General features: G+C 47.0%; 1 protein-coding gene across 4 annotated transcripts in view; it reads left to right on the top strand.

The window, feature by feature from the left end:
• Positions 1-23107, top strand: part of SPAST (spastin) — a 589145-nt gene that overhangs the window by 385734 nt on the left and 180304 nt on the right. For all 4 annotated transcript variants that reach the window (XM_078649093.1, XM_078649092.1, XM_078649091.1 and 1 more), the window contains one exon: positions 11312-11391. In XM_078649093.1, coding sequence (XP_078505219.1) covers positions 11312-11391 — 80 coding nt within the window. The remainder of the gene's footprint in view (positions 1-11311; positions 11392-23107) is intronic.

The raw sequence follows: 23107 nt of genomic DNA, 5'->3' as shown, positions 1-23107 counted from the left end.
TATTGAATTTTGTATTATAACCATCTATTTATAAAGTCTATATAGGACATTCAAAATAATCAGACAATTATTGATATAAAATAAAATAAAAAGGTTTTTGAAAATCAAAACATACATCTCTTTGTAACCATAAACATATAGGATTGTGTGAATGTCGTAGCTATATACACTAGTGGTTGAATGAGAGGTTTTGGCATGTTATTATCTGTTTGCTATAATTTCTTTTCAAAACTGATCAAGATGAGGAATACAGCTTCCCGGCCCACACAGATCCTGATGAACAACAGGACGCATGGGTGGACACAGGTGACCAGGGGGATCAGCAACCCGCCCTTGACACTCAGATATACAATATCAAACCATCTCCCACTGAGGATTCTGCGGCATTCAATGCCTTGATTGAAAGGGCGGCTAAGAACCACGACGTTGAACTGCATGCTGGCCCTGTGGAGGTGGAGTTCCTCTTTGACACTTTTTCAACAGCTGAAAAGACTGTGAAAACCCTCCCAATGCTGAAAGGGGTCCTCAAACATGCTGCGGACATTTTCAAAGAGCCCACACGGGCGAGGGTGGTCAACCCTAGAATTGAGAAAAAGTACCGACTGGCACCTGGCGATCCCACCTACATCAAGGGCCAGTTGCCATTGGACTCCCTGGTCGTTTCTAATGCCCGCAAGAGGGCGAATTCGCAAACCGCTGGTAAAGCTCCTCCCCCGGACAAAGAGTCCAAAGTGCTAGAAGCATCGGGAAAGAGAGTAGCAGCTCAGGCGGCCAATATCTGGCGTATCTCTAACACGCAGGCGCTCTTGGCACGGTACGACAGGGCACACTACGACACACTAGAGACCCTGTTGTAACATCTCCCAGACCAATATAAGGAGGCTGCGGAGATGCTTATCCAGGAAGAGAAGCTCATCTCCAACGCTTCAATTAAGTGTGCACTAGACGTTGCGGACACTGCAGCCAGGGCAATTAACACCAGTGTGATGTTAAGACGACAAGCATGGCTCAGAATCTCCGGATTTAAGCCTGAGATCCAAACTACCATCCTCAACCAGCTAGTTAACCCTGACAGATTGTTTGGTCCTGAGGTGGATACCACCTTGGAAAAAATAAAAAAGGATACCGAGACTGCAAAGTCCATGGGAGCTCTCCAATCCCAACAGTTTCGGGGGAGCACTTTTGGTCGCTCAGGCAATAGGGGTGTTTCCAGAAGCCAAATGTGACAGCAAACACAATTCAATAAAGGTGGGGCGCAATCCTCTTACCCCAAACAAAATAGAGGAGGTTATCGGGGCAACAACGCCAAGGGCAGAGGCAGGTGCAACAACAACTCCCGTTCCTCCGCCTCCAACAAACAGTGACGCCCTGTCACTGCCCCCCGACCATTCCACACCTGTCGGGGGGAGACTCCAGCAGTTCCTGCCAGTCTGGAAATCCATCACCACAGACAGGTGGGTCAGGAAACTTATCCAGTTCGGTTATTGTTTGGAGCTCACATCCACTCCACCCAACATACCACCAAAACACCGTCCTATGTCCACAGAGCATTTGCACTTATTGCAGCAGGAGGTTCTTGTCATGCTGCAAAAGGGCGCTATAGAGCTCGTGCCAGTGGAGGAGGAAGGCACAGGGGTGTACTCCCTGTACTTCTTAATCCCAAAAAAGGACGGGTCCCTCAGGCCTATTCTCGACCTCCGGCCCCTAAACCAATACATTCTCTCGGAACACTTCCACATGCTAACGCTGCAGCAAGTTCTTCCGTTACTCACTCAGGGGGACTTCCTCGCAACCTTGGACCTCAAGGATGCTTACTTCCACATTCCACTCCATCCATCACACAAAAAATACCTCTGATTCACTATTCAAAATCGGCATTATCAATTCAAGGTCCTTCCTTTCGGAGTGACCACGGCCCCCAGAGTGTTCACCAAATGTCTAGCGACAGTGGCGGCGCACCTCAGGAGACAACACATCCATGTCTACCCTTATCTGGACGACTGGCTGGTTCAGGCAAAGTCGACCCAGCAGTGCGCCGCCGACATGTCCCACACCATTCACCTTCTTCACAGTCTGGGCTTCTCCCTGAACTATCCAAAGTCGCACCTTCAGCCGGCCCATGTGCGGCAATATCTAGGTGCAACAATCAATACTCTGGCAGCCACGGCTCAGCCAACTTCGGCGCGGATCAACAACATCCAGTCGCTAATTCCACTATTCAAACCGCAACTCTCGCTTCCTGCGACAGTGTTCATGCAGTTGATAGGCATAATGGCCTCCTGCATTTTCATAGTCCCGCACGCGAGGTTACATATGCGTCCGCTCCAGGAATGCTTAGCGCATCAGTGGAATCAGGCTCAGGGACAGTTGGAAGACCTAGTGTTGGTCACCGGTCGGGCATACAACTCTCTGCATTGGTGGAATCCACACAACCTTTGCACGGGCCGACCGTTCCAAGAGCCTGTCCCACAGATCATCCTGACGGCGGACGCGTCTCTCCAGGGATGGGGAGCTCATGTACTCCACTACACAGTGCAGGGACTATGGACAATACAGCAAAAGAAGATGCACATCAACTACCTAGAACTGATGGCAATCTTCATGGCACTGAAAGCATTCAAAGTACATCTGTGCAACAAGGTCGTGTTGATCCGGACGGACAACATGACGGCCATGTACTACATCCAGAAGCAGGGAGGTACGCACTCTCCACAGTTGTCTCATCTGGCTCAGAGCATGTGGAAGTGGGCCATTCAGAGGAACATCTTCCTCATGGCGGAACACCTCCCAGGCACGGACAATCAAATGGCGGACCTGCTCAGCAGGTACAGCCACCAGATGCACGAGTGGGAGATAGACCCATCAGTACTCTGCCCGTACTTCCAGCAGTGGGGTCATCCACAAAAAGACCTGTTCGCCACAAGGGAAAACGCAAAATGCCAAAGCTTTGCCGCCAGGTTCCCTCACCCACAGTCGCAAGGCAATGCGATATGGATGAACTGGTCAGGCAGATTTGCGTACGCTTTTCCCCTAGCACCTCTCATACCGCTGGTGGCAAGAAAGCTAATGCAACACTCGATGACACTCATCCTGGTTGCTCCAACGTGGGCACGCCAGCCATGGTACACCACGTTTCTAGAACTCTCCGTGGTACCGCCTCAAAGGCTACACCTCACGCCCAAGCTTTTGACGCAGAGCCATGGTGACATTCAGCATCCAGATCCGCAACAGCTCAACCTGGCGATCTGGCTCCTGAAGTCTTAGAGTTTGGCTACCTTGACTTGCCTCCTGAATGCATGGATATCATACGGGAGGCAAGAAAGCCCACCACCAGAGCCTGCTATGCAGCAAAATGGAAGCGGTTTGTCATTTACTGTGCTACACACATCAACCCGCTAGATGCATCCACTCCCAACATCATCTGCTATTTGTTACATCTTTACAAATGCAATCTAGCATACGCTTCCATCAGGATACACTTATCCGCCATAGCGGCTTATCTCCAGAACAGGCAGCATCTCTCCGTTTTCAGAGTGCCTGCCATTAAAACCTTCCTAGAAGGCCTAAAGCGGGTCATCCCTCCCAGGACCCCGCCAGCTCCTGTATGGAACCTCAATGTGGTCCTCACCAGGTTGATGGGCCCACCTTTGAGCCTCTACATTCCTGTGAGATTCAGTTCTTGACATGGAAAGTAGCTTTTCTCATTGCCATTACGTCTCTACGACGTGTTAGTGAGCTACAGGCGCTCACTGTACAAGAGCCATTCATTCAAATTCACTCCAACAGGGTGGTGCTGCGCACTAACCCTAAATTTCTTCCTAAAGTGGTTTCGCAGTTCCTTGTCAATCAGACCATTGAACTGCCCGCATTCTTTCAAAACCCAGAAACAGTTGCCGAAAGAATGCTCCACACTCTTGATGTCAAACGAGCCTTGATGTACTACATCGATAGGACCAAAGACTTTAGGAAAACACAACAACTCTTTGTTGCCTTCTCAGCCCTGCCCAAAGGCAACCCCATTTCCAAAGCGGGTATAGCCAGGTGGATCGTTAAGTGCATTCAGATTTGCTATCACAAGGCTAAGCGCACTTTAACGGTCCCTCCAAGAGCCCACTCCACCCGAAAGTTGGGGGCCTCTATGGCTTTCCTTGGTAATATCCCTTTGGAAGATATTTGTAGAGCAGCCACATGGTCTACACCACACACATTTACTAAACATTACTGTGTAGATGTGCACTCCAAGCAGCAGGCAGCTGTAGGACAGGCTGTTCTTAAAACGCTTTTTCAGACTTCTGCAGCTGGCACAGGCGGCCGCCGTTAATGGAGGGACTGCTATGTATTCTATGCTATAGATATGAATTCAGCAGCCCACATGCCTCGAACTGAATATGCTACTTACCAGTATGCATCTGTTCTTGGCATGTAGGGCTGCTGACATTCGTATCGCCCGCCCTCCTCCCCGGCGCCTGTAGCGGCTGCAGACTTTTTAACACTTACTCTTAGCATTGCCATCGCTTACACTATTACACTCCATCTTTGCCACAATGGCTAAAAACAATCTGGGGATGGAGTCGATGCCCATGCGCACCGTAGTCCAGGGGAGGAGCCACCTATCTCGTGATACTTCGAAGACTCTTCCAGGACAACAATGTGCAATCATCCGGACCCAACACTAGGCGGCGATCTATGCTATAGATATGAATGTCAGCAGCCCTACATGCCAAGAACAGATGCATACTGGTAAGTAGCATATTCATTACTAAGGTGACTGGCAGGAGTGTCCTCGAGGCCAGGATCTGTCAGTTGTTGGGAGGTTCCTATGTCCTCAATGAACCTTTTGATATTATTATCCAAAAAGCCTGCGAGAATATCACATAGTGTCTGTTAGGGTTCCATTACTTGCTCATAAACAAGTTATTTAGTTTGCGCATGATATTAAATACCTTTTTTGCCTTACAGGCCTACTTCTTCTATTCATTTAGGGCGCTCTTAAATGCTTTTTTGTCCTCAACTGTATAGAAGCTGCACCACTTTCTTTCCATTCTCTTGCACGCTTATTTAGAAAAAAATTTAATAGTGCATTATACCATGGGGCTGAGGGTCTGCTTTGATTTGTTTTCGTTTTTTTAAAAGGTATTACTACGATAGTTTCAACAATTTTTCCACTACAGCTTCATAATTATATTCTACTGTTCTCCTGTCATCATACATTTGGCTAGATCATTGTGTTGGCCTATTCAGTTTATACCAGGCTCTTCCTCGTCCTATTGTGTCCAATTCCATATTCAGGATAGTTAATCTCTTTATATTAATATGGAAGGCCACTAACGTGTGATCGGTCAAGCACATCAATATCGTGTCATCCATTACAGTTAGTTCCTCTGGTGAAAAAATGAGATCCAAAGGTGTGACCATCTTAAATTGCGGCAGTTCCTGGATCTTAGAGGAGCCTTGTTGTTCCTTGAACAGGAGTGATAGGTCCCCCTCTGCCCACATAATAAAATCTCCCAAGACAAAGAAGTTCGAGTGGGTAAGGGCCAAATTTGAGATGAGCTGTATAAAATATTACAAATAGGGGGTTACAAGGCCCGGAGATTGATAGCGTAGGACTCCTAAAAGAACACCGACTTTCCCAGATTTTAATGCAAAACCCATCAGTTCGTGGCTCATCAGTTCATCCAAAAGTAGTAAAGTTAAATTTTTTGTTGAAAATAATGGCACTTCTCCTCCTCCTCCTCCTTTCCTATTTGTTTGTGGTCTGTGCAGTATTTTAAAGCCCAGAGGACAGGCTTCACCTAAATCTACAACTTAGTCATGAGAACCCCAAGTTTCTGTGATGAACAGTGCATCCCACTTATCGTTCTCTAATATCAGATTAATCTCTGTAGAGTGTTTTACTAGAGACCTTTACGAGTCCACATATAGACTATCCGGTGTTTTTTTATCTGGTGTTATCTGTAGATGACCCTGAGGTGTCGATCAGCAGCATGGCTGGCGCTGTGCGCGGATGGTCGCAGATGGGCTTGCCTGTGGCCCACCAGTAGCGCGGTTGCGCTACCGTTTTTATTAAGTAGACTCCTCCATATGGAAACTAGACTGCCAAAATGTCGGCTAAAAAATATTTAATTAGTTTAAGGCGGGTTATCCGTATTTCAGATTCACATTGATTCAGTTTTTACATTAGTCAGCATAAAAACACCTTTAAAACCCTATCCCTGTGCTAGTGCAACAATGCCGTGCCTGTACAATATAACTTAGCAGCAGTGACTTGTCAGAGATCACTTTCCCATGTCCCCTTTTGATGGGTAGACTTGGCCTTTTCCTCAGGGTCATCTCCAAACATTTTACCTTCACTCCTCCTCTTTTTGCTTAATTTGTTTTTGGTGGCCAAAACACTCTGCACGCTTTAACCCTACTAACCATCTCTAAAGTGCTTGTGCGATCTCCTTAAACATGGTAAAATTGAAATATTCCCAACTGGCATTTTTAATTTACTTGACGAGCCCTAGTGAAGTGGCAATACCTGTGCCCAGAGCCTGTAAATTAAATGCTACTAGTGGGCCTACAGCACTGATCGTGTCACCCACTTTATTAGCCCTTTCAAACAAGTGTCAGGCCTGCCATTGCAGCCTTTGTGAGCAATTTTAAAATGCCATTTCGACCTGGCATACTAAATAAACTTTTGCCACGCCCAAACCTTCCTTTTTAATACATATAAGTCACCCTTAGTGTAGGCCCTGGGCAGCCCAGAGGGCTAGGTTCAATGTATTTTAAAAGTAGGACATGTACTTCTAAGTTTTCAATGCCCTGGTAGTAAAAAACCCTTGATGTATTTTTCAATACTGCAAGGCCTGTCTCTCCCATGGGATAACATTGGAGTTACCTTATTAAGATTAATAAGCTGTAACTTCTAAGTGGTAACAGGTACCCAGTTCATGTTTGATGTCTTTGGAATTGTAATGACTCTTTTTCGCATTTGGTAAAGTTTGATTCTAAATTACAATTTTAAAGGTGACAGTTTTAGTATGTTTGCATTTTCCTACCTTCGGCATTTAGGGCCAGATGTACGACGTGAATTTGCATGTGCAAATGGGTTTGCAAACCCGTTTGTGCATGCAAAATCACTACTGGCGTGTACAATTTCTAAATAGCGAGTCGCAATTTATTTGCGTCTTTCTACTTAGGAATTGCGAGTCGCAATTAGGAAAGGGGCGTTCCTTTCCTAATTGCGTCTGCAATTCAGTGTACGAATGTTTTGTGACCGTAATTGCAGTTGCAAAACACTCGCAAATTACCACCCTCTTCAAGAGGGTGGTAATGGGGTCGCAAAAGGGAAGGGGTCCCCAGGCGACCCCTTCCCCTTTGTAAACGCAGTGGAAAATATTTTTTAAGGGCAGGCAGTGGTCTCAGGGACCACTGCCTGCCCTTGAAAAATTGAACGAAAATTTTTAATTTTTCTCTTTTTTAAATGCATCCTGTTTTCCTTTAAGGAAAACGGGCTGCATTGAAAAATAAACTGCTTCATTTGAGAGTAGTCTCAGACATGGTGGTCTGCTGAGCCCAGCGGGCCACCATACCTGGGATGGCCTGCCATTTCCAGTGGGGTCGCAAATTGCGAGAGGCTCATTAATATTCATGAGCCTCTCTATTTGCCACCCCATTGGGAATCGCTAAACAGTGTATTAACACTGTTGTACATGCATAATAGTGCTTCCCAAATTGCGAGTCGCAAAAGACTTGCATTTTGCGAAGCGCTATTTTGCGCGGCGTACATCTGGCCCTTAGTGCCTGCAACCTCTCTTTGGCTGGGTGTAGCTGACAGTTGCCTTTGTGTATTCCTCCTAGACAGCCACGCACAATAGAGAGCTTAGGTGTTCCTGGATGGGCCATCACTGGCAGGATGGGAGGGCAAAGCTAGGCACAACCTTACTTGCACTTAAATTGACTGTGGCCTGGCTCTACAGAAAGGGCTGCATGCCCCCTGTAGGTCTGGAGCCAGGGCAGGAGTGGCAGGAACCCTGTGCAATTCAAAGGGAGGGACATCTCTAGAAGCTTCTCCTACTTCAAAGGAGGCCCCTGGTATAAATATTGGATTTCAGTCAACAACTCTTAAGTACACTTCTTGACCTTTGGCCACTCTACCAGGAAGAAAGACTACTGGATTGCTGTCATGCTTGATTGGAACTACCCTTGAACCCAGGACTCCAAGGGCTAGACTGCTGGCCTCCTGTCAGAGCCATAGGGACATGGCAGGCTCCCAACCATCTCAACCCGTCCCATATCCAGCTGGCGTAAGCCCCTGACCCCCAAGTGGTGCCCCTCAGAATTAGACCCTTGGTGTGGCCTAAATGGGGCTGAATTGAAGTTTTCTGGCTCTGCACGACTGTGAACGGGCCAGTTGCTGCCAAAACCTTGTCGCCCACACTTCTGCCAACGCAAAGTTCCATCAACCTGACCCTTTGCACTACAGCATTGACCACTCGCTAGCAGCAGCACCGTGAAGCTCCGGACTGACCGTTCGTGACAACAGTATCTTCATGCTAAAGCGATGACCGTCCGCGGCACCAGGTCTGGTTTTCACACTACATCGACCGCCCGCAATGCTTCCCTGCTACTCGCGGCCTCCTTCACCGTGATCGGAACTCTTTGCACTGGAATGAGAAGGTAACTTTTCAGTGGGACTAACCTGGTCCCTATATCCGACCCACACTCCATCGCGGTCGGCCTGAACGTTTGACTTTCGTCCAGTCTCGTACGTTCAGATAGCGACGAGTGGAGCTTTGTGCATGTTGAAATGTAATGAGTGGACAAGAGTCACTTGTATAAAGGAGAACTTACGAATATTCTGCTACAATTGCTTGTTCCAAAAGGTGACAACATAGAATTAATGTAATTGAATTATACAAATAGTTTGTAATGCGATAGTATCCTGAAAAATGAGAAAAGAGGTGCATACTAATGGAAGATCAGAGAAAACTTTGTTATATTCAGTAGATATGGTTTTAAAGAATACAAATCATACCTTTCTATAACAACATTAATCTTAAAAAGAACGTTTAAATAATAAATCAGATTCATGTCTACAAAGTCCGCTCTGAATGATGACAGTTCACCACAGAAGATAACTCAATGTGATGGTGAAGATCCAATAATTGTAATTGGAAGAAGTACGACTTTGTGTTTACATTTCGGTCTCTATTGCACAAAGTCTGAATTTTTGGGATATATAGCGAAGGTCCTAGATGAACTATGACTTTCAATATCTTACAGGGTATTTCAGTAAACCTTCAAATTGAGCCTTGTAGAATGAACCTGTTAGCACAGTGTCCCTCGCGTGTAGTTTGAGTCCTTCTAGGCCTCATTCTTTGGCAATGTTGATGCTTTTTTCGGTATTTCTTTAAATTTGTATATCTGTTTTTCTTCTGATAAGAACTTTGTCGTTTTGGCCTCGATTTATTTATTAAACTTTGCACATTGCCTCTAGGTTAAACGTGACTGCTTGGTGCCAGGCTACCAGATGGTTGAGCACAAGTTAATTTGGGTTTGCTTGTGCCTCACCCTGACAAGGATTGTGATTGCTGTTTGTGTATGATTTCACCCCCTCAACCAGTAACCCAATTTCCCACAACCTCCGTGTAACACTTACACTTAGTTCCCTATAATCTTTCCACAAAGGTTTAGATCTCCAAGCCCATCTACCTTCAGGGACTGTCTTCTTAGAACAGGCAGTACTTTCCACACAGGCCTTCCATAAGTAATTGTAAACATTTTGCAGATGGGCATAGTTATAGCTGCAATTTGAGGTGCAGTGTGTGGGGCTATGTCCCAAACTTACGAGCTGGATTGGCTTGTCATAAATGCCATGGCCTAGGGTTTCAAGACTTGAGTTTTATACCTCAGTAGCTGCACATCAACCCGTCCTCAGTGTTCCTCCTAACCCACAAAGTCAGACCCCCCCACAATTGTCGTTTTAACAGTTCCTCTCTCTGGGCATGTGTCTTTGTGTTGAAAGTGGTCATCAGTAATTATCAAGATGGCCCCTTGCAGGTTATATAAAGATTGGGGAATCGTCATTAAAGCTAATTGTTCATATTGCACTATAGAGCTCATGCATCCAAACATTCTGTAATGCAGCCAAAAACTGCTCCCTCATCACACAAACCCCTTCAAAATATGACCATAGCCAAATAATGTAAAAAGTTCCTGGTAATTGGAATTGTAGGTAACTTTCAGAATACAATTGTTCCTCTGTTTTATCCTCTCGTCTGGTGTCTTAATTTCTGTCATGTATATGTTATCTTGACTTCTTTTGTTGACTTTCTTTTGAAGGCTGTTTGTTGTTCATACAGTACATTGCACACATAATATTACTATGAAAACTCTTGAATTGATGGCAGTCCCTGCACTATCCCATGAATGGATCCAAGCCTTTCTTACGGGTTGACACCAACAGGCGTTGTAAAGTTATGTATCAAAAAGTGGAAATCCAATTTCATAGAACACAAGCAGCTCAATTTTCATTTGTTTACAGACGAAAATAAAATACATTCTGATCGAGATGAACTACAGAATTAGTCTAGTGTTGCATTGTGCCTAAAACACATTTTTTTTTCTCAATGTGGAAATGCTCCTTATGCCTAAAAGAGTTGAACACTAGGGTCCTCATGGTCAGAACTTGCTCAAATGTCACTTCCATTTATTTGCCGCTTTGATTGGGTAATTGTACTCCACAATTTATCAGATGGTGAACATCCTGACAGCTCTTTCTGACACCCATCCACCCTGTTTTTGCACAAGTTAACGTAGTAGTGAAAGGAACCTATTGCTGTCTGACCAGTGGCTGAACTATCCTCTTGCCCTGCAGCACCATCTCTGAAAGTCTCGTCAAAAGACAGATGTAGAAATTAGAGGTGGTTTAGAACAAAACCGCTTTATGAAAACAGACCTGACCAGTAGGTTTCTATGGTGAAGAACTGGCATTCTAGATCTGGCTCACCATTCCAGAATCTTGGTTAGTTATGGTAACATTATTTTATTAAATGTACTTCTACTACTGTTCTTTAAAAATATATCTACAGTGTCATGCCGTGGTGTTGAAACTCGCTGTACTATAATATGCAAATATTTCTGCAAATCAGGCTGATGGGAATGTTTCTTTTGAATGATTTTTGCTACTTTTACTGTTTACATTTCAGAAGACACTGACTAAATGCTGTAGATTATGTCTGCAGTGACGTAACCTAACGTTTTGTTTATTTAAATAATGCACACTGTGCACACATTTAATATACTTCTTTTATTTGCATAATAGGTTCAGTCTGGTGGGGATGACCGAGTCCTAGTAATGGGGGCAACTAACCGTCCTCATGAACTTGACGATGCTGTTCTCAGGTACTTTATTTGTGTGTGATGTCATTGTTGAGTGTTTCTTATCTTTTTGTAGCTTCCTGCCCTGAAATTAATAATGCTTAGTGTGCCAGTAGCATTAAATATTGGTAACACATTGATCTAAAGGTCCAGGTCTTTTAACAGATATTCTCACTTTTGAAAATACTCCACTTTGAGTTTGTGATATGCTTAAGTAAATTCGCTAGATTTCAAGTGAGTGAGAAAGACTAGGTCCAAGGGTCTCTTTTGTAATGGGAAAAACTAGAACATGTTGCGAGGAACCCACATCTACTTAGTGAAGCTGATGCTTGCCACACCTTTTTGTTCACACCTAATGTTCTGTATGTGCAAAGCGGAGAAAACAAACTGGTAACTCATGAGTCCCTCTCTTACATAATACTAGAGGAGCCAATTTTGGTGCGCATTATCAGTCCCAGACAGAGACACACGTTATTTTCCAAGTTTCCATAGACCCACCCCATTCTCTTCCAGGGGATGCTCATCAATAGTCCTAAGCACTGAATAGTCCCGCCCACGTGCGGGGACCCCGGAGCAATAACAAATTATATGCATTTCTCTTCCAAGGGATCCTCATCAATAGTCATAAGCACTGAATATTCCCGCCCATTTGCGGGGACCCCGAAAATAATATAAAAAATTATATATGGAAATCACATATATACAGCTCCACATATATGTATGTACATATATCATTTTTTCTCACACCAATGCAGCTCCCCATAGGAGGCTAAACAATGAAATTACCCATATAAAGATTATTTGCAAACATATAAAAAACACCTGAGGGCAAGTAGCACTCGAACCTTGTTTTTTAATGAGCAGAAAACACTCATATATCATAAAAAATGCAAATAAAGTAGACATTGTTAGCCTACAGGCTGCATTGTGATCCAAAACCATAGAAAATGAAAGCATTTTCAACAATCTGGCATTGTGCCTTTAAGGCAGCCATGACCCCCAGCTTCCCATCATGCCTCAGGGGTGACAGTTAGGTCAGTTGTTCTTTGCATAACCCTGAAAGTCAGGGCTCAACAATATCCATAAACACTTTGATCGTGTCTCACTTACCTGGGGAGGCGGGTGGGTTGCTTATGACTTTGATGAGGATACCCCTGGAAGAGAACTAGGATTACAGGTAAGTAGCTTACCCTTCTCTTCCAGGGGATCCTCATCAATAGTCATAAGCACTGAATAGAATAGCAAGCCCAACAACCACCTGCAGGTAAATGAGAAAAACATGACCCAACCAAACTGAAATAGCCGAAATCAGCTGTTGAACAGATTGCGCAAGGAGGCTTGGCCTACTTGGGTGTCTGCTCTGGTGTCTGAATCTAGACAGTAGTTTCTGGTAAATGTATGGACGGACCTCCAGGTCGCCGCCTTACAAATCTCAGACATGGGCACATTATGAAGAAAAGCTGTAGTAGCCGCTTTTCCTCTGGTTGAATGTGCTTTGGGAGAAAATCCCAGGGTCTTCTGCGCCAATTGGTAAGCAAGTTTGATACATGAAACTATCCATCTGGGAATGAAACGTTTCGAAGCCACATATCCAGATCTGATCGACTCATAGTTGGCAAACAGCTGATCAGATTTTCTTATAGATTTGGACCGATCTAGATAGAATTTAAAAACCCTTTTCAGGTCCAGAGAATGCAAGGCCCTCTCAGCTGGAGTGGAGGGATTGAGAAAAAAGGTGGGTAGAGAGATGGTCTGGTTCACATGGAAATCTGACACCACCTTAGGAAGAAAAGAGGAATGTGTCCTCAACACCACCCTATTTAGATGGAAAACTGTATAGGGCTCTTTAGAACAGAGTGCTTGAATCTCGCTCACTCTGCGAGCTGACGTGATCGCTACCAAATAAGAAGCCTTTCAAGAAATATGTTGCCAGGTTGCTTTGTGAATGGTTTCGAAAGGCGTACCCATCAATTTCGATAGCACCAGGTTTAGCTCCCAGGGAGGAGACGGAGGTCGTACCGGAGGGTAGACCTTCTTCGAGCCCTGCAGAAAATCTTTAACAGCTTGTAATTGGAAGAAAGAAGGCTGAGAAGGTGAGCGTCTAAAAGCCGTTATAGCTGCTAAATGCACTTATTGGAATTACATTTCAACCCTGCTTTCACCAGATACAGTAGGTAAGGTAGAAGGACCTCATCCTGACCCTTGATAGGATGACAATTGTTCTGCATACACCACATGTAAAAACGCTTCCACTTGCATGTCTCGTGGAAGGACGTCTTGCCTCTTTCAAAATGGACATGCAGTCCTGCGGAAGTCCTATGTGGCCGTATTGTATGACCTCAGGAGCCATGCCGCCAAGTTCAGTGAAGGAAGGTTGGGATGATGAATCCTTCGGTTCATCGTGGATAGCAGGTCCGGCCTGCACGGCAGCTTCCTGTGAGGACACTCTGACCGGTGTAGAAGGTCCAGGTACCACCACTATCTCGGCCATTCTGAGGCAATGAGAATCATCCTCGTGTACGAATGAGCCAGCTTGTTCACCACCTTCGGGATCAGCGGAAGTGGCGGAAAGGCGTACACAAATGCCCCTGACCAGTCTATCAAAAGGACATCCCCTCTGGATCCATGATGGTAGAACCGCGAGGGGAAGTCTTGGCATTTTGTGTTTTCGTCGTCCGCAAAGAGCTCTATGGTGGGACGACCACATGACTGGAAAATGTCTTCTACGACCTCATCGCTGAGAACCCAGTCCTCCTTGTCTTCGAAATGACGGCTGAGAGCGTCCGCTCTCACGTTCTGCTCTCCTGGCAGGTGGACTGCTGTGACTGACCGATTCCGAGCCAGGAGCCAATGCTATAGATTCTGGGCCTCCAGGGAAAGAGTACGTGAGTGTTTTCCCCCCTGCTTGTTCAAGTAGTACATTGTGGTGGTATTGTCCGTTTGTACTAACACGGATGTTGCTTGAATCGAGGGTAGGAAAGCTTTGAGGGCTAGATGGACTGCCCTCAACTCCAACATGTTGATGTGGTAGGAGCACTCTTTGACAGACCACCGACCTTGAGTGTGGAGATGTCCCATGTGGGCCCCCCAACCTTTTAGCGAGGCATCTATGATCATTGTCTGGACAGGTGGAGGCTGATGGAATGGAATTACGACTTGTAGATTTCGACTCTTCATCTACCAAGGTATGGACTCTCGAGCCGCGCTTGACAACGTTATTTTGTCGTCCCAGCGAGCTGACTGCTGGTCCCACTTGTCCTCCAGATCCTGTTGAAGAGGACGCATCTGTAGTCTGGCATTTGGGACCAGAAAGATGCAGGATGCCATCGACCCTAGCAGGGAGGCAATCAGACGCACCGGCAACTTCTTGCTGTGCAGAACCAGTTGGCATTTCTGAATGATGAAACACTGTCTCTCCTCCGAAGAAAACACTTTTCCTAGCTCGGAGTCTTAACAGAGCTTCTAAGAAATGTATTTTCTGTGTCTGTTGTGGGACTGATTTGCTGACGTTCACTTGTAGACCTAGACGGCGACATAGTTCAATGCAGCTCAGGAAATGGGTTGATACGCTGACCGGAGAAGGACCCTTTAACAGCCAGTCGTCCAAGTATGGGTACACCAAGACACTCCTGCAGTGCAGAGCGGCTGCCACCACCGTGAAGCACTTCGTGGACACTCTGGGTGCTGACTTCAACCCGAATGGTAGGACTTTGAACTGATAATGAGCGGATCCTACCCGGAAACGCAGGAATTGTCTGTGACGTTGAGCAATCGGAACGTGGAAGTATGCATCTTGCAGATCCAACAAACACATCCAATCCCCCTGCCTGAGATGTGGATATATTTGATGAAGCGCCAACATGCCAAACTTTTCCTTCTTTATGTGTAGGTTGAGTGTCCGCAAGTCCAGAATGGGTCTGTACTCTGCTTTTTGGCCCTTTTTCTTGACCAGAAAGCATCTGGAGTAAACTCCTTTCCCTCTCTGAGATATTGGTACCCTCTCAATGGCTGATTTTTTTAGAAGGGTGGCCACCTCTTTTTGCAGGAGTTTCAACTGGTGACTTGATGTTGGCATTGGAGGGATTGAAGGAGGACGATGTTGAAAACGAAGAGAGTATCCATTCTGAAGCGTAGCTAACACCCACTGATCTCCTGTGATAGTTGGCCACTCTACGATATGCCGCGTGATGCTTCCCCCCCACTGGAGCGGTAGACGGCTCTGGGGGAAGGGAGTATTCATTTGGATTGCGTCTTGTTGGAGTTGTTTCCCTGACACTGATTTCCTCCACCTCATGAGGGACGTCTGCCTCTGTATTGTGACTTTTGCTGCCCCTGTTGATCTTTATTCTTCTGCCACTGAGGGGTTTGAACCCTATGTTGGGAAGATCGCCGATTGTAGGGGTGGAATCTCTTACGGAACTCTTTTTTCTTTTCCAGCCCAACGTCCTTAAGTGAGTCCAGTTCCGTTTTCATACGCTGCATTTCCTCGTGAGTGTGTGAACCAAACAAAGATGACCCAGAGAAAGGCAGGTTGAGTATACGTGATTGCGCTTCCGGTTTTAGTGCAGTGAGGCGCAACCAAGGTGATCTCCTTGCACATACCCCATGTGCATATCCATGCGCCGATAGGGTAGCTCCATCAGTTGCAGCACTTATGATCTGATTGGAAACCTGGCTGCCCTCCGTAAGGATTTCTTCAAAATCCCTGCGATCCTTTTGGGGAAGCTTCTCAGAGAAACGTTGCAGAGAATCCCACAGGTATCTATCGTAGCGCCCCAGGAGCGCTTCCGCGTTGGATACTTTCAGCAAGGATGCCGAAGTGCCACACACCCTCCGTCCCCAGGAATCTTGCGTCTTGCTCTCTTTGTCCAGTGGTGCAGTGGAGGAAGATGCAACGGCATGGGTCTTTCTCGCCGCCGCAATTATTACTGAATCCGGGGGATGGCCGGCTCTGAGGAAGAGTGAATCATCCTCTGGCGAGCTATATTTTTTCAGAATCCTCGCTGGAGCAGATCTAATTGTCGCTGGTGTGAGGGAGACTTCCATGACTGGTTCTATGATGCCCGGAACCAAGGGAAGCAGAGGTTTAGCCGCTGTCTTGTGATGCAATGTTTCAAAGATCACGGAAGACTTGCTTTGGCGAGCTGGCATGGGAATACCCAGCTTAAGTGCCCCTCTGCCTAGAATGTCCTGGAATGTGTAGATGTCATCCACTGGAGAAATTCTCGACGGTGGACTGTCCGTCAGTGTTGGAGAATAGTCTCTATGAGAATTAGGAGAAGGAGTAGGAGATCTGCAATCCCTCCTTTTGCTCTTGGACCTGGCCCTCCGTCTGCTTGAACGCACTGGGGTGCGTGTCCGCTCTCTGGGCCTCGAAAGGGATCGATCCCGATCCACTTGCTGGATCAAACGAGCCAATGGAGACCTGTGTTGGGGACTGGAGTACTCCCGCGCTGTGTTCTTATCAGTAGCCCAGTGATGTAATGGTCTGTAACATCTGGGAGACAACCTGATGGAAGGTGACTTCTGCCCTTCTCTCCTCTCAGGAGATTGTGCCGGAGGAGATGGATTCACCTCTTCATGCAATGGCCTTACTGGTGAATGCCATGACACTGTGCTGTCCGAAGACGAGATCACAACTTCCGGGGACCTGGATGTTGACCCTCGGTGTGAAACCTGGGAGCCTGAAGGTGATGACGATAGGCTCACTGGAGGAGAGGCCACTCCTGAAGGGCACTTAGACTGAGATCTGGAGTGTCTATGTGCTGCCTGGGACCTGGGCGGAGACATATGCCTTGAGGAAGACCTCCTCTTCATAGAAGGGGGGCTTAAACGTGTGGTAGAACCTCCTCTAGACTACGAACACCTATCCGGCGCCAATGTCGCCTCCTTTCTCGACGTCGTTTCATAAGATTTCTGTCTCGACGTCGACCGGTGATGGCCCGGTGAGGGAGTTGTCAATCTCGACGTCGTTGTCATAGGCGTCTTCTGTCTTAACGTCGAGGTATGCTGCTGCCTCGACGCCGAAGGAGGTGTCTGGTGTCTTGACGCCGAAGACCGGTGAACTGCCCTCGGCGGAGATCTATGACTCGACGTCAAACGCCGGTGAGACGACGACAGAGTAACCTGCTTCGACGCCGGACGCCGGTGGTGAGGCGTTGAAGGAGCTCAGTGCCTTGACGTAGATCGCCGGTGCGACAACTGAGCGCTGTGCCTTGAAGTCGATTGCCGGTGCGACGACGGAGCGCTCTGCCACAAAGTCGATCGCCGGTGCGACGACGGAGCGCTGTGCCTCGAAGTCTATCGCTGTGGAACTCTTCGCCGTCAAGTGATGTTTTGTTGTCAACACAGTCTTTGATGGTGCTTTCGTCGTAGGCAGCTTCGATACCGATCCCGTCAGGTCTTCTCTCGACGTCGACCGGGTTCTCCTCTACTGCTGCCTTTCAGGAGACCTACCTCTTTCAGAGAGGCCATAGATAAGAATTCTCTCACTGTCTTTAAGAGTTCTCCTTGACAAGTTCTTGCAGTGATGACAGCTGTCAGCAGAATGTGTCTAAGGGAGACTGAGGATACACACAGGGTGTGTATCAGTCCTGGCCTTCTTCTTGGCACAGGAAGGGCAAAGGTCGAAAAGGGAAAGCATTTTTGACAAAAAAAAACTTTTTCTGAACACAAAAAAGGCAGCACTAGCACTCTGAAGTCAAAAGACGTCGAGTGAAAGAGAAAAACTTCAAGACTTAGAAGATATTTTTGACAGAAAAGTCAAAAAAGGTAGGAGCTGAAAATCCATGGCCCTGACTGACGGAAAGAACAACTGACCTAACTGTCACCCCTGAGGCATGATGGGAAGCTGGGGGTCATGGCTGCCTTAAAGGCACGGTGCCAGTTTGTTGAAAATGCTTTCATTTTCTATGGTTTTGGTTTACAATGCAGCCTGTAGGCTAACAATGTCTACTTTATTTGCATTTTTTTAATGATATATGAGTGTTTTCTGCTCATTAAAAAACAAGGTTCAATTGCTACTTGCCCTCAGGTGTATTTTAGATGTTTGCAAATAATCTTTATATGGGTAATTTCATTGTTTAGCCTCCTATGGGGAGCTGCATTGGTGTGAGAAAAAATGTATATATGTACATACATATATGTGGAGCTGTATATATGTGATTTCCATATATAATTTATTATAATATTTCCGGGGTCCCCGCACATGGGCGGGAATATTCAGTGCTTATGACTTTGATGAGGATACCCCTGGAAGAGAACTAGGATTACAGGTAAAAAAAATATATATATATATATATATATATCAGGCCAAAATCATTACTAGGGTCAAATATGCCACAATTGCATTGTAGAACATTTACATTTGAAATAATAAAGAAACATAAATCATGATATTTTCATGATCCAGGGAAAGAAAACTGCTTTCAGTTTGCTTTGAAAACACAGCCTTTATTTTCAAAGGTAAAAAAGGCAAGATCATAGAGGCAGATTAGCCTAGAGAGGCTGCATATAGAACAGTTGGAAAAAACTGGCGCCGTGCCTTTAAGACCTCAGGAACCCCCAGGCTCCCTTCATGCACCACAGGTGACAGTTAGGTCAGTTATTTTTTCCGGCTTCTTCTGTGAGGATCCTGGAGCATTGAGCTCGCCAGTTAGTTGTTTTTTATCACTAATTGTTGGTCTAAAGTGGACTGTTTTAGTTTCACTTGACGTCTTTAGCACTTGGGGTTCTAAATCCTGTTGTTTTTCTGACTTTTGTCTATTTCTTCCTGTAATGCCGGCCTTATGTAATAAGTGCCTGTGGAAAAAAGATGGCTCAGTCAGACCTGCACTCGGTCTGTATTGTTTGTCTACCATCATTTCACAAGCCAGACCAGTGCTACTACTGCTGCAAGTTTTCAAAAAAGAACCCTTAGAGAAAGGGAGAAGATTAAGCTGAATTCTATGCAGGAGAGAGAAAAAGAAGTAGCAAGTGGCTGAGAAGAACATTCCTCAAAGAAGCCCTATTCTCAAAAAAGGCTGGAGTGCAAAGAAAAAGGTGAGAAAAGAAAACACCGGTCTCGCATGCCGTCGAGGGACAGATTGACGTCCAAAATACCTTTGCACTCCGAATCCGCATCAACGTCGAGGCCTCCTTCGCCGTCTAAGCAAACGTCTAAAGGTGAGAAGTCCCATCACAGACCGAAGTCGACACCACCGCGTAGGCGGTCCAGGCCTGGCTCGCCGACGGCAGGCGGCTTTCGCTCGACGTAGACACATCAACGTCGAAGCCCGCCTTCGAGAGTGTCCACGTTGAGCAAAACACCGAGGGACTCGACGCTGGTAAGACACAGTCGCTCTCCAACTACGCGTCCGCACAGGCGATTGCCATCAAGGAGATCGGCGTCGCTTACAAGGAAGTCGCCACCGAGACATTCGCCATTGAGATGCATGGCTTTGACACATCCGTCACCGAGACCTCGCATATCACACTCTGGGCCTAGGCGGTCAGGAAGATCGCGGTCCAGATTGACGGCGAGAAGATCGACATCAAGGTGATCGACGTTGAGGAGATTGACATCGAGGAGATCGCAGTCCAGTCACAGGTCTCCTCCTGCCAAGAGACCTAGGGCAATGTTGAGAGACCACTCAAAGCCGAAGGACGTCCGGGCCGTCCCCTCCAGGAGTGTCTCTTCCTCCCTGGGACTCCGGATAGTGCAAGTCACTCCTGAAACTTCACCATTTTCGGCTCCAGCCCGACAATTAATATCTCTCCGAGTTGGCTAAGAAACATAAGGGAGTGGAAGATCCGAAGGATAACAAGACCTTCATATACTCCTAGCAGATGCAGATCTCCTATAATACAATCAGTTCACTCCTCTGAGAGACGTGAGCGACGTACCACTCCGCAGAGATCACTGGCTTTGAGAAGGCGCACATCACGTTCTCCTAGGAGTTGGGCGTCCAGATCTCACCACCGCTATCCTAGAAGACGAAGCCACAGATCTTCTTCGTGGTCCTCAGACTCCAGACCATCAAAGGCAGACCTCCTACGCTTTCTTCCTCTCCTCCGAGTAGAGTATCGCCCATTGATGACATTGTAACCTTCAATGAGGTCTTGTGTAGGGAGATGTGAAGCTTCATATTGAGATGCCTGTTTCTGCTCCTGCAACTTCAGTCTTCTTCGAAACACTTCATCACATGTCTTCATCTAGGCCTTTGCTTCCCCTGGTGCCTGGCCTAATAGAGCCTGCTCTTCAGAAATTCCTGACTCCAGCGTCGGTGGGGGTGGCCCCGTCGCTGATCACGAAGAAGTACAAGGCTCCTGAGCAGGACCCACTTTTTCTTAGACCTGACCCTCCTCCGGACTCGGTTATTGTGTCAGCGGCACAGAAGAACCAGACCGGGGCAGCATCATCTGCGGTACCCCCGGATAAAGACAGTAAGGCCATGGATTCCATTGGCAAGAGGATGTGCAACACCTCAGCATCCTATATAAAGGTAGCCAGCGACTCAGCCTTACTGGGTCGGTACGCCCGCTCTCTGTGGTACTCTCTCGCACGCTTCGCAGATAAGCTACCAAAGGAAAACAGACAGGACTTCCTGGAGGTCCTCCATGAAGGGGGTCTGGTGGCCAATCATGTTATCAGTGCAGCAGCGGATGCCTCTGACTTAGCTGCCCATGGATACTCACATGGGATTTGTGTGCGTCGGTCTGCCTGGCTGAGACTGACGGGTTTGAAGCCAGAGGCTCAACATCGAATCCTCAATCTCCCCTTCAATGGGACTTCGCTCTTCGGCTTGCATGCTGATGACGATATGTCTCGGATGAAGACCGAACTGGACACTGTGAAGGCGGTTGGGCTTGAGAAGAGGAAGGGCTTCAGGCGACGTTACCGCCCCTACGATCGACGCCAGTTCCAACAGAGGGTTTAAACCCCTCAGTGATCCTCCCCGCAACATCAGGGAAGATCACAGTCCAACCAGCGTCGTCCTGGCAGAGGACGAGGAGGGCACTCCAGACAGCCTACACCTGCTGCCAAGCAACAACAGAAGCAGTGAGTGCTTGCTTCCCCTAACTCCGTTACCCACTCCTGTGGGGGGAAGTGTCCGTTTTCATCTGGACGAGTGGACAAAAATAACACTAGACAAGTGGGTGCTCACTATTGTGAGGAATGGGTACTCCATCAGATTCAAGTCTCCTCCACCCTCTGTTCCTCCTCGGAAGACTGCAGTCCATCGCATCCACCTCCTCCGAGAGGAGATTTCCGCTCTCCAACAAAAAGAGGCAATTGAGGAGGTACCCTGGCACCAGCGTCGACAGGGAATTTATTCCCATTATTTTATGGTCCCAAAGAGAGGTCCAAACAAGGAGTTCAGGCCTATACTAGATCTCAGGCTTCTCAACAAGTTCATTTGTCGAGAGAATTTCAGGATACTAGCTTTACATCAAATAATCCCTCACTTACATCAATAGGACCGGATGTGCTCTAAAGATCTTCAAGATGCCTATTTCCACATGCCCATCTCTCAAGGGCATTGGAAGTTCTTAAGATTCCAGATCGAGGCGGACCACTTCCAGTTCACGGTCCTCCCTTTCGGGCTGAAGTCTGCTCCTCGCACCTTCTCAAAGTGCATGGCTGTGGTAGCGGCGTTCCTGAGGAGGAAGAAAATCTTCATCCACCCTTACCTAGACGATTGGCTACTAAAAAGTGTGTCGCCAACGCTTCTGCAGGAACATCTCACTTGCTGCATTCAGCTAATGCATCAGTTAGGTCTGCACGTAAACTTAAAAAAATCCATCCTCAATCCCACTCAGAGGATACACTACCTGGACGCAACGCGGGATGCGGTAAGCGCAAAAGCGTTTCTTTTGGAGGACAGACTATCATCAATTCTCCACAGGTGTCAGGCTCTCCTGCGGAAACCTCACCCCACGGCAAGATAGGTTTCATCTCTACTGGGATCAATGGCCTCGTGCATTTTTTTGGTCCCAAACGCCAGGCTTCACATGAGACCTCTGTAGCAAACTCTGGAGGATCAATGGTCCTAAATTTCCAATCGCTAGGAAGTCACTGTAACCTTGCCTCTTTCAGTCCACCCCTCCCTCAGATGGTGGATGCAACGATCTCATCTCCTGATAGGAGTACCGTTTCACAAGGAGCTCCCCAAGCAGACTCTGGTGACGGACGCGTCCCCTCAGGGTTGGGGTGCTCACATGGGGGGTCCCTGCAGATACAGTGGATGTGAAAAAGAACAGCTGTACCACATAAATATGCTGTAGTTCCGGACGGTGCATCTGGCCATCAAGGCGTTCTTTCCTCCATGAAGTCAACTGCTTTTCTTGTTCTGATGGACAGTACCACAACCATGTATTACCTGAACAAGCAGGGGGGAACCAGGTCCTGACCACTGTCTCTGGAAGCGCAGGCGATTTGGAACGGGCTTCTGGCAAGAAACATGAGTATCTTCAGTTCACCTTCCAGGCGTCCTCAACGTCGAAGCGGACAGCCTAAGCAGGCCTTTCGCAGAAGCGCACGACTGGGTCTTAAATCAAGAGGTAGCGCTAGACATCTTCCGCAGCTGGGGAACACCAGACAAAGATCTCTTCGCGGATGCAGAAAACGCAAAGTGACACTTCTTTGCCTCCAGATACCCTTAACTAGGCTCCAACGGGAATTGCCTGTTGATAGACTGGTCAGAGACATTGCTCTAAGCTTTTCTGCCATTCCCACTCATTCCCCTGGTAATCGGCAAAC

This window comes from Lissotriton helveticus, chromosome 6, assembly GCF_964261635.1.
Source record: "Lissotriton helveticus chromosome 6, aLisHel1.1, whole genome shotgun sequence".
Classification (NCBI taxonomy): Eukaryota; Metazoa; Chordata; class Amphibia; order Caudata; family Salamandridae; genus Lissotriton; species Lissotriton helveticus.
The sequence above is the reverse complement of the archived record's forward strand: the minus strand, read 5'-3'. Positions and strand labels throughout refer to the sequence as shown.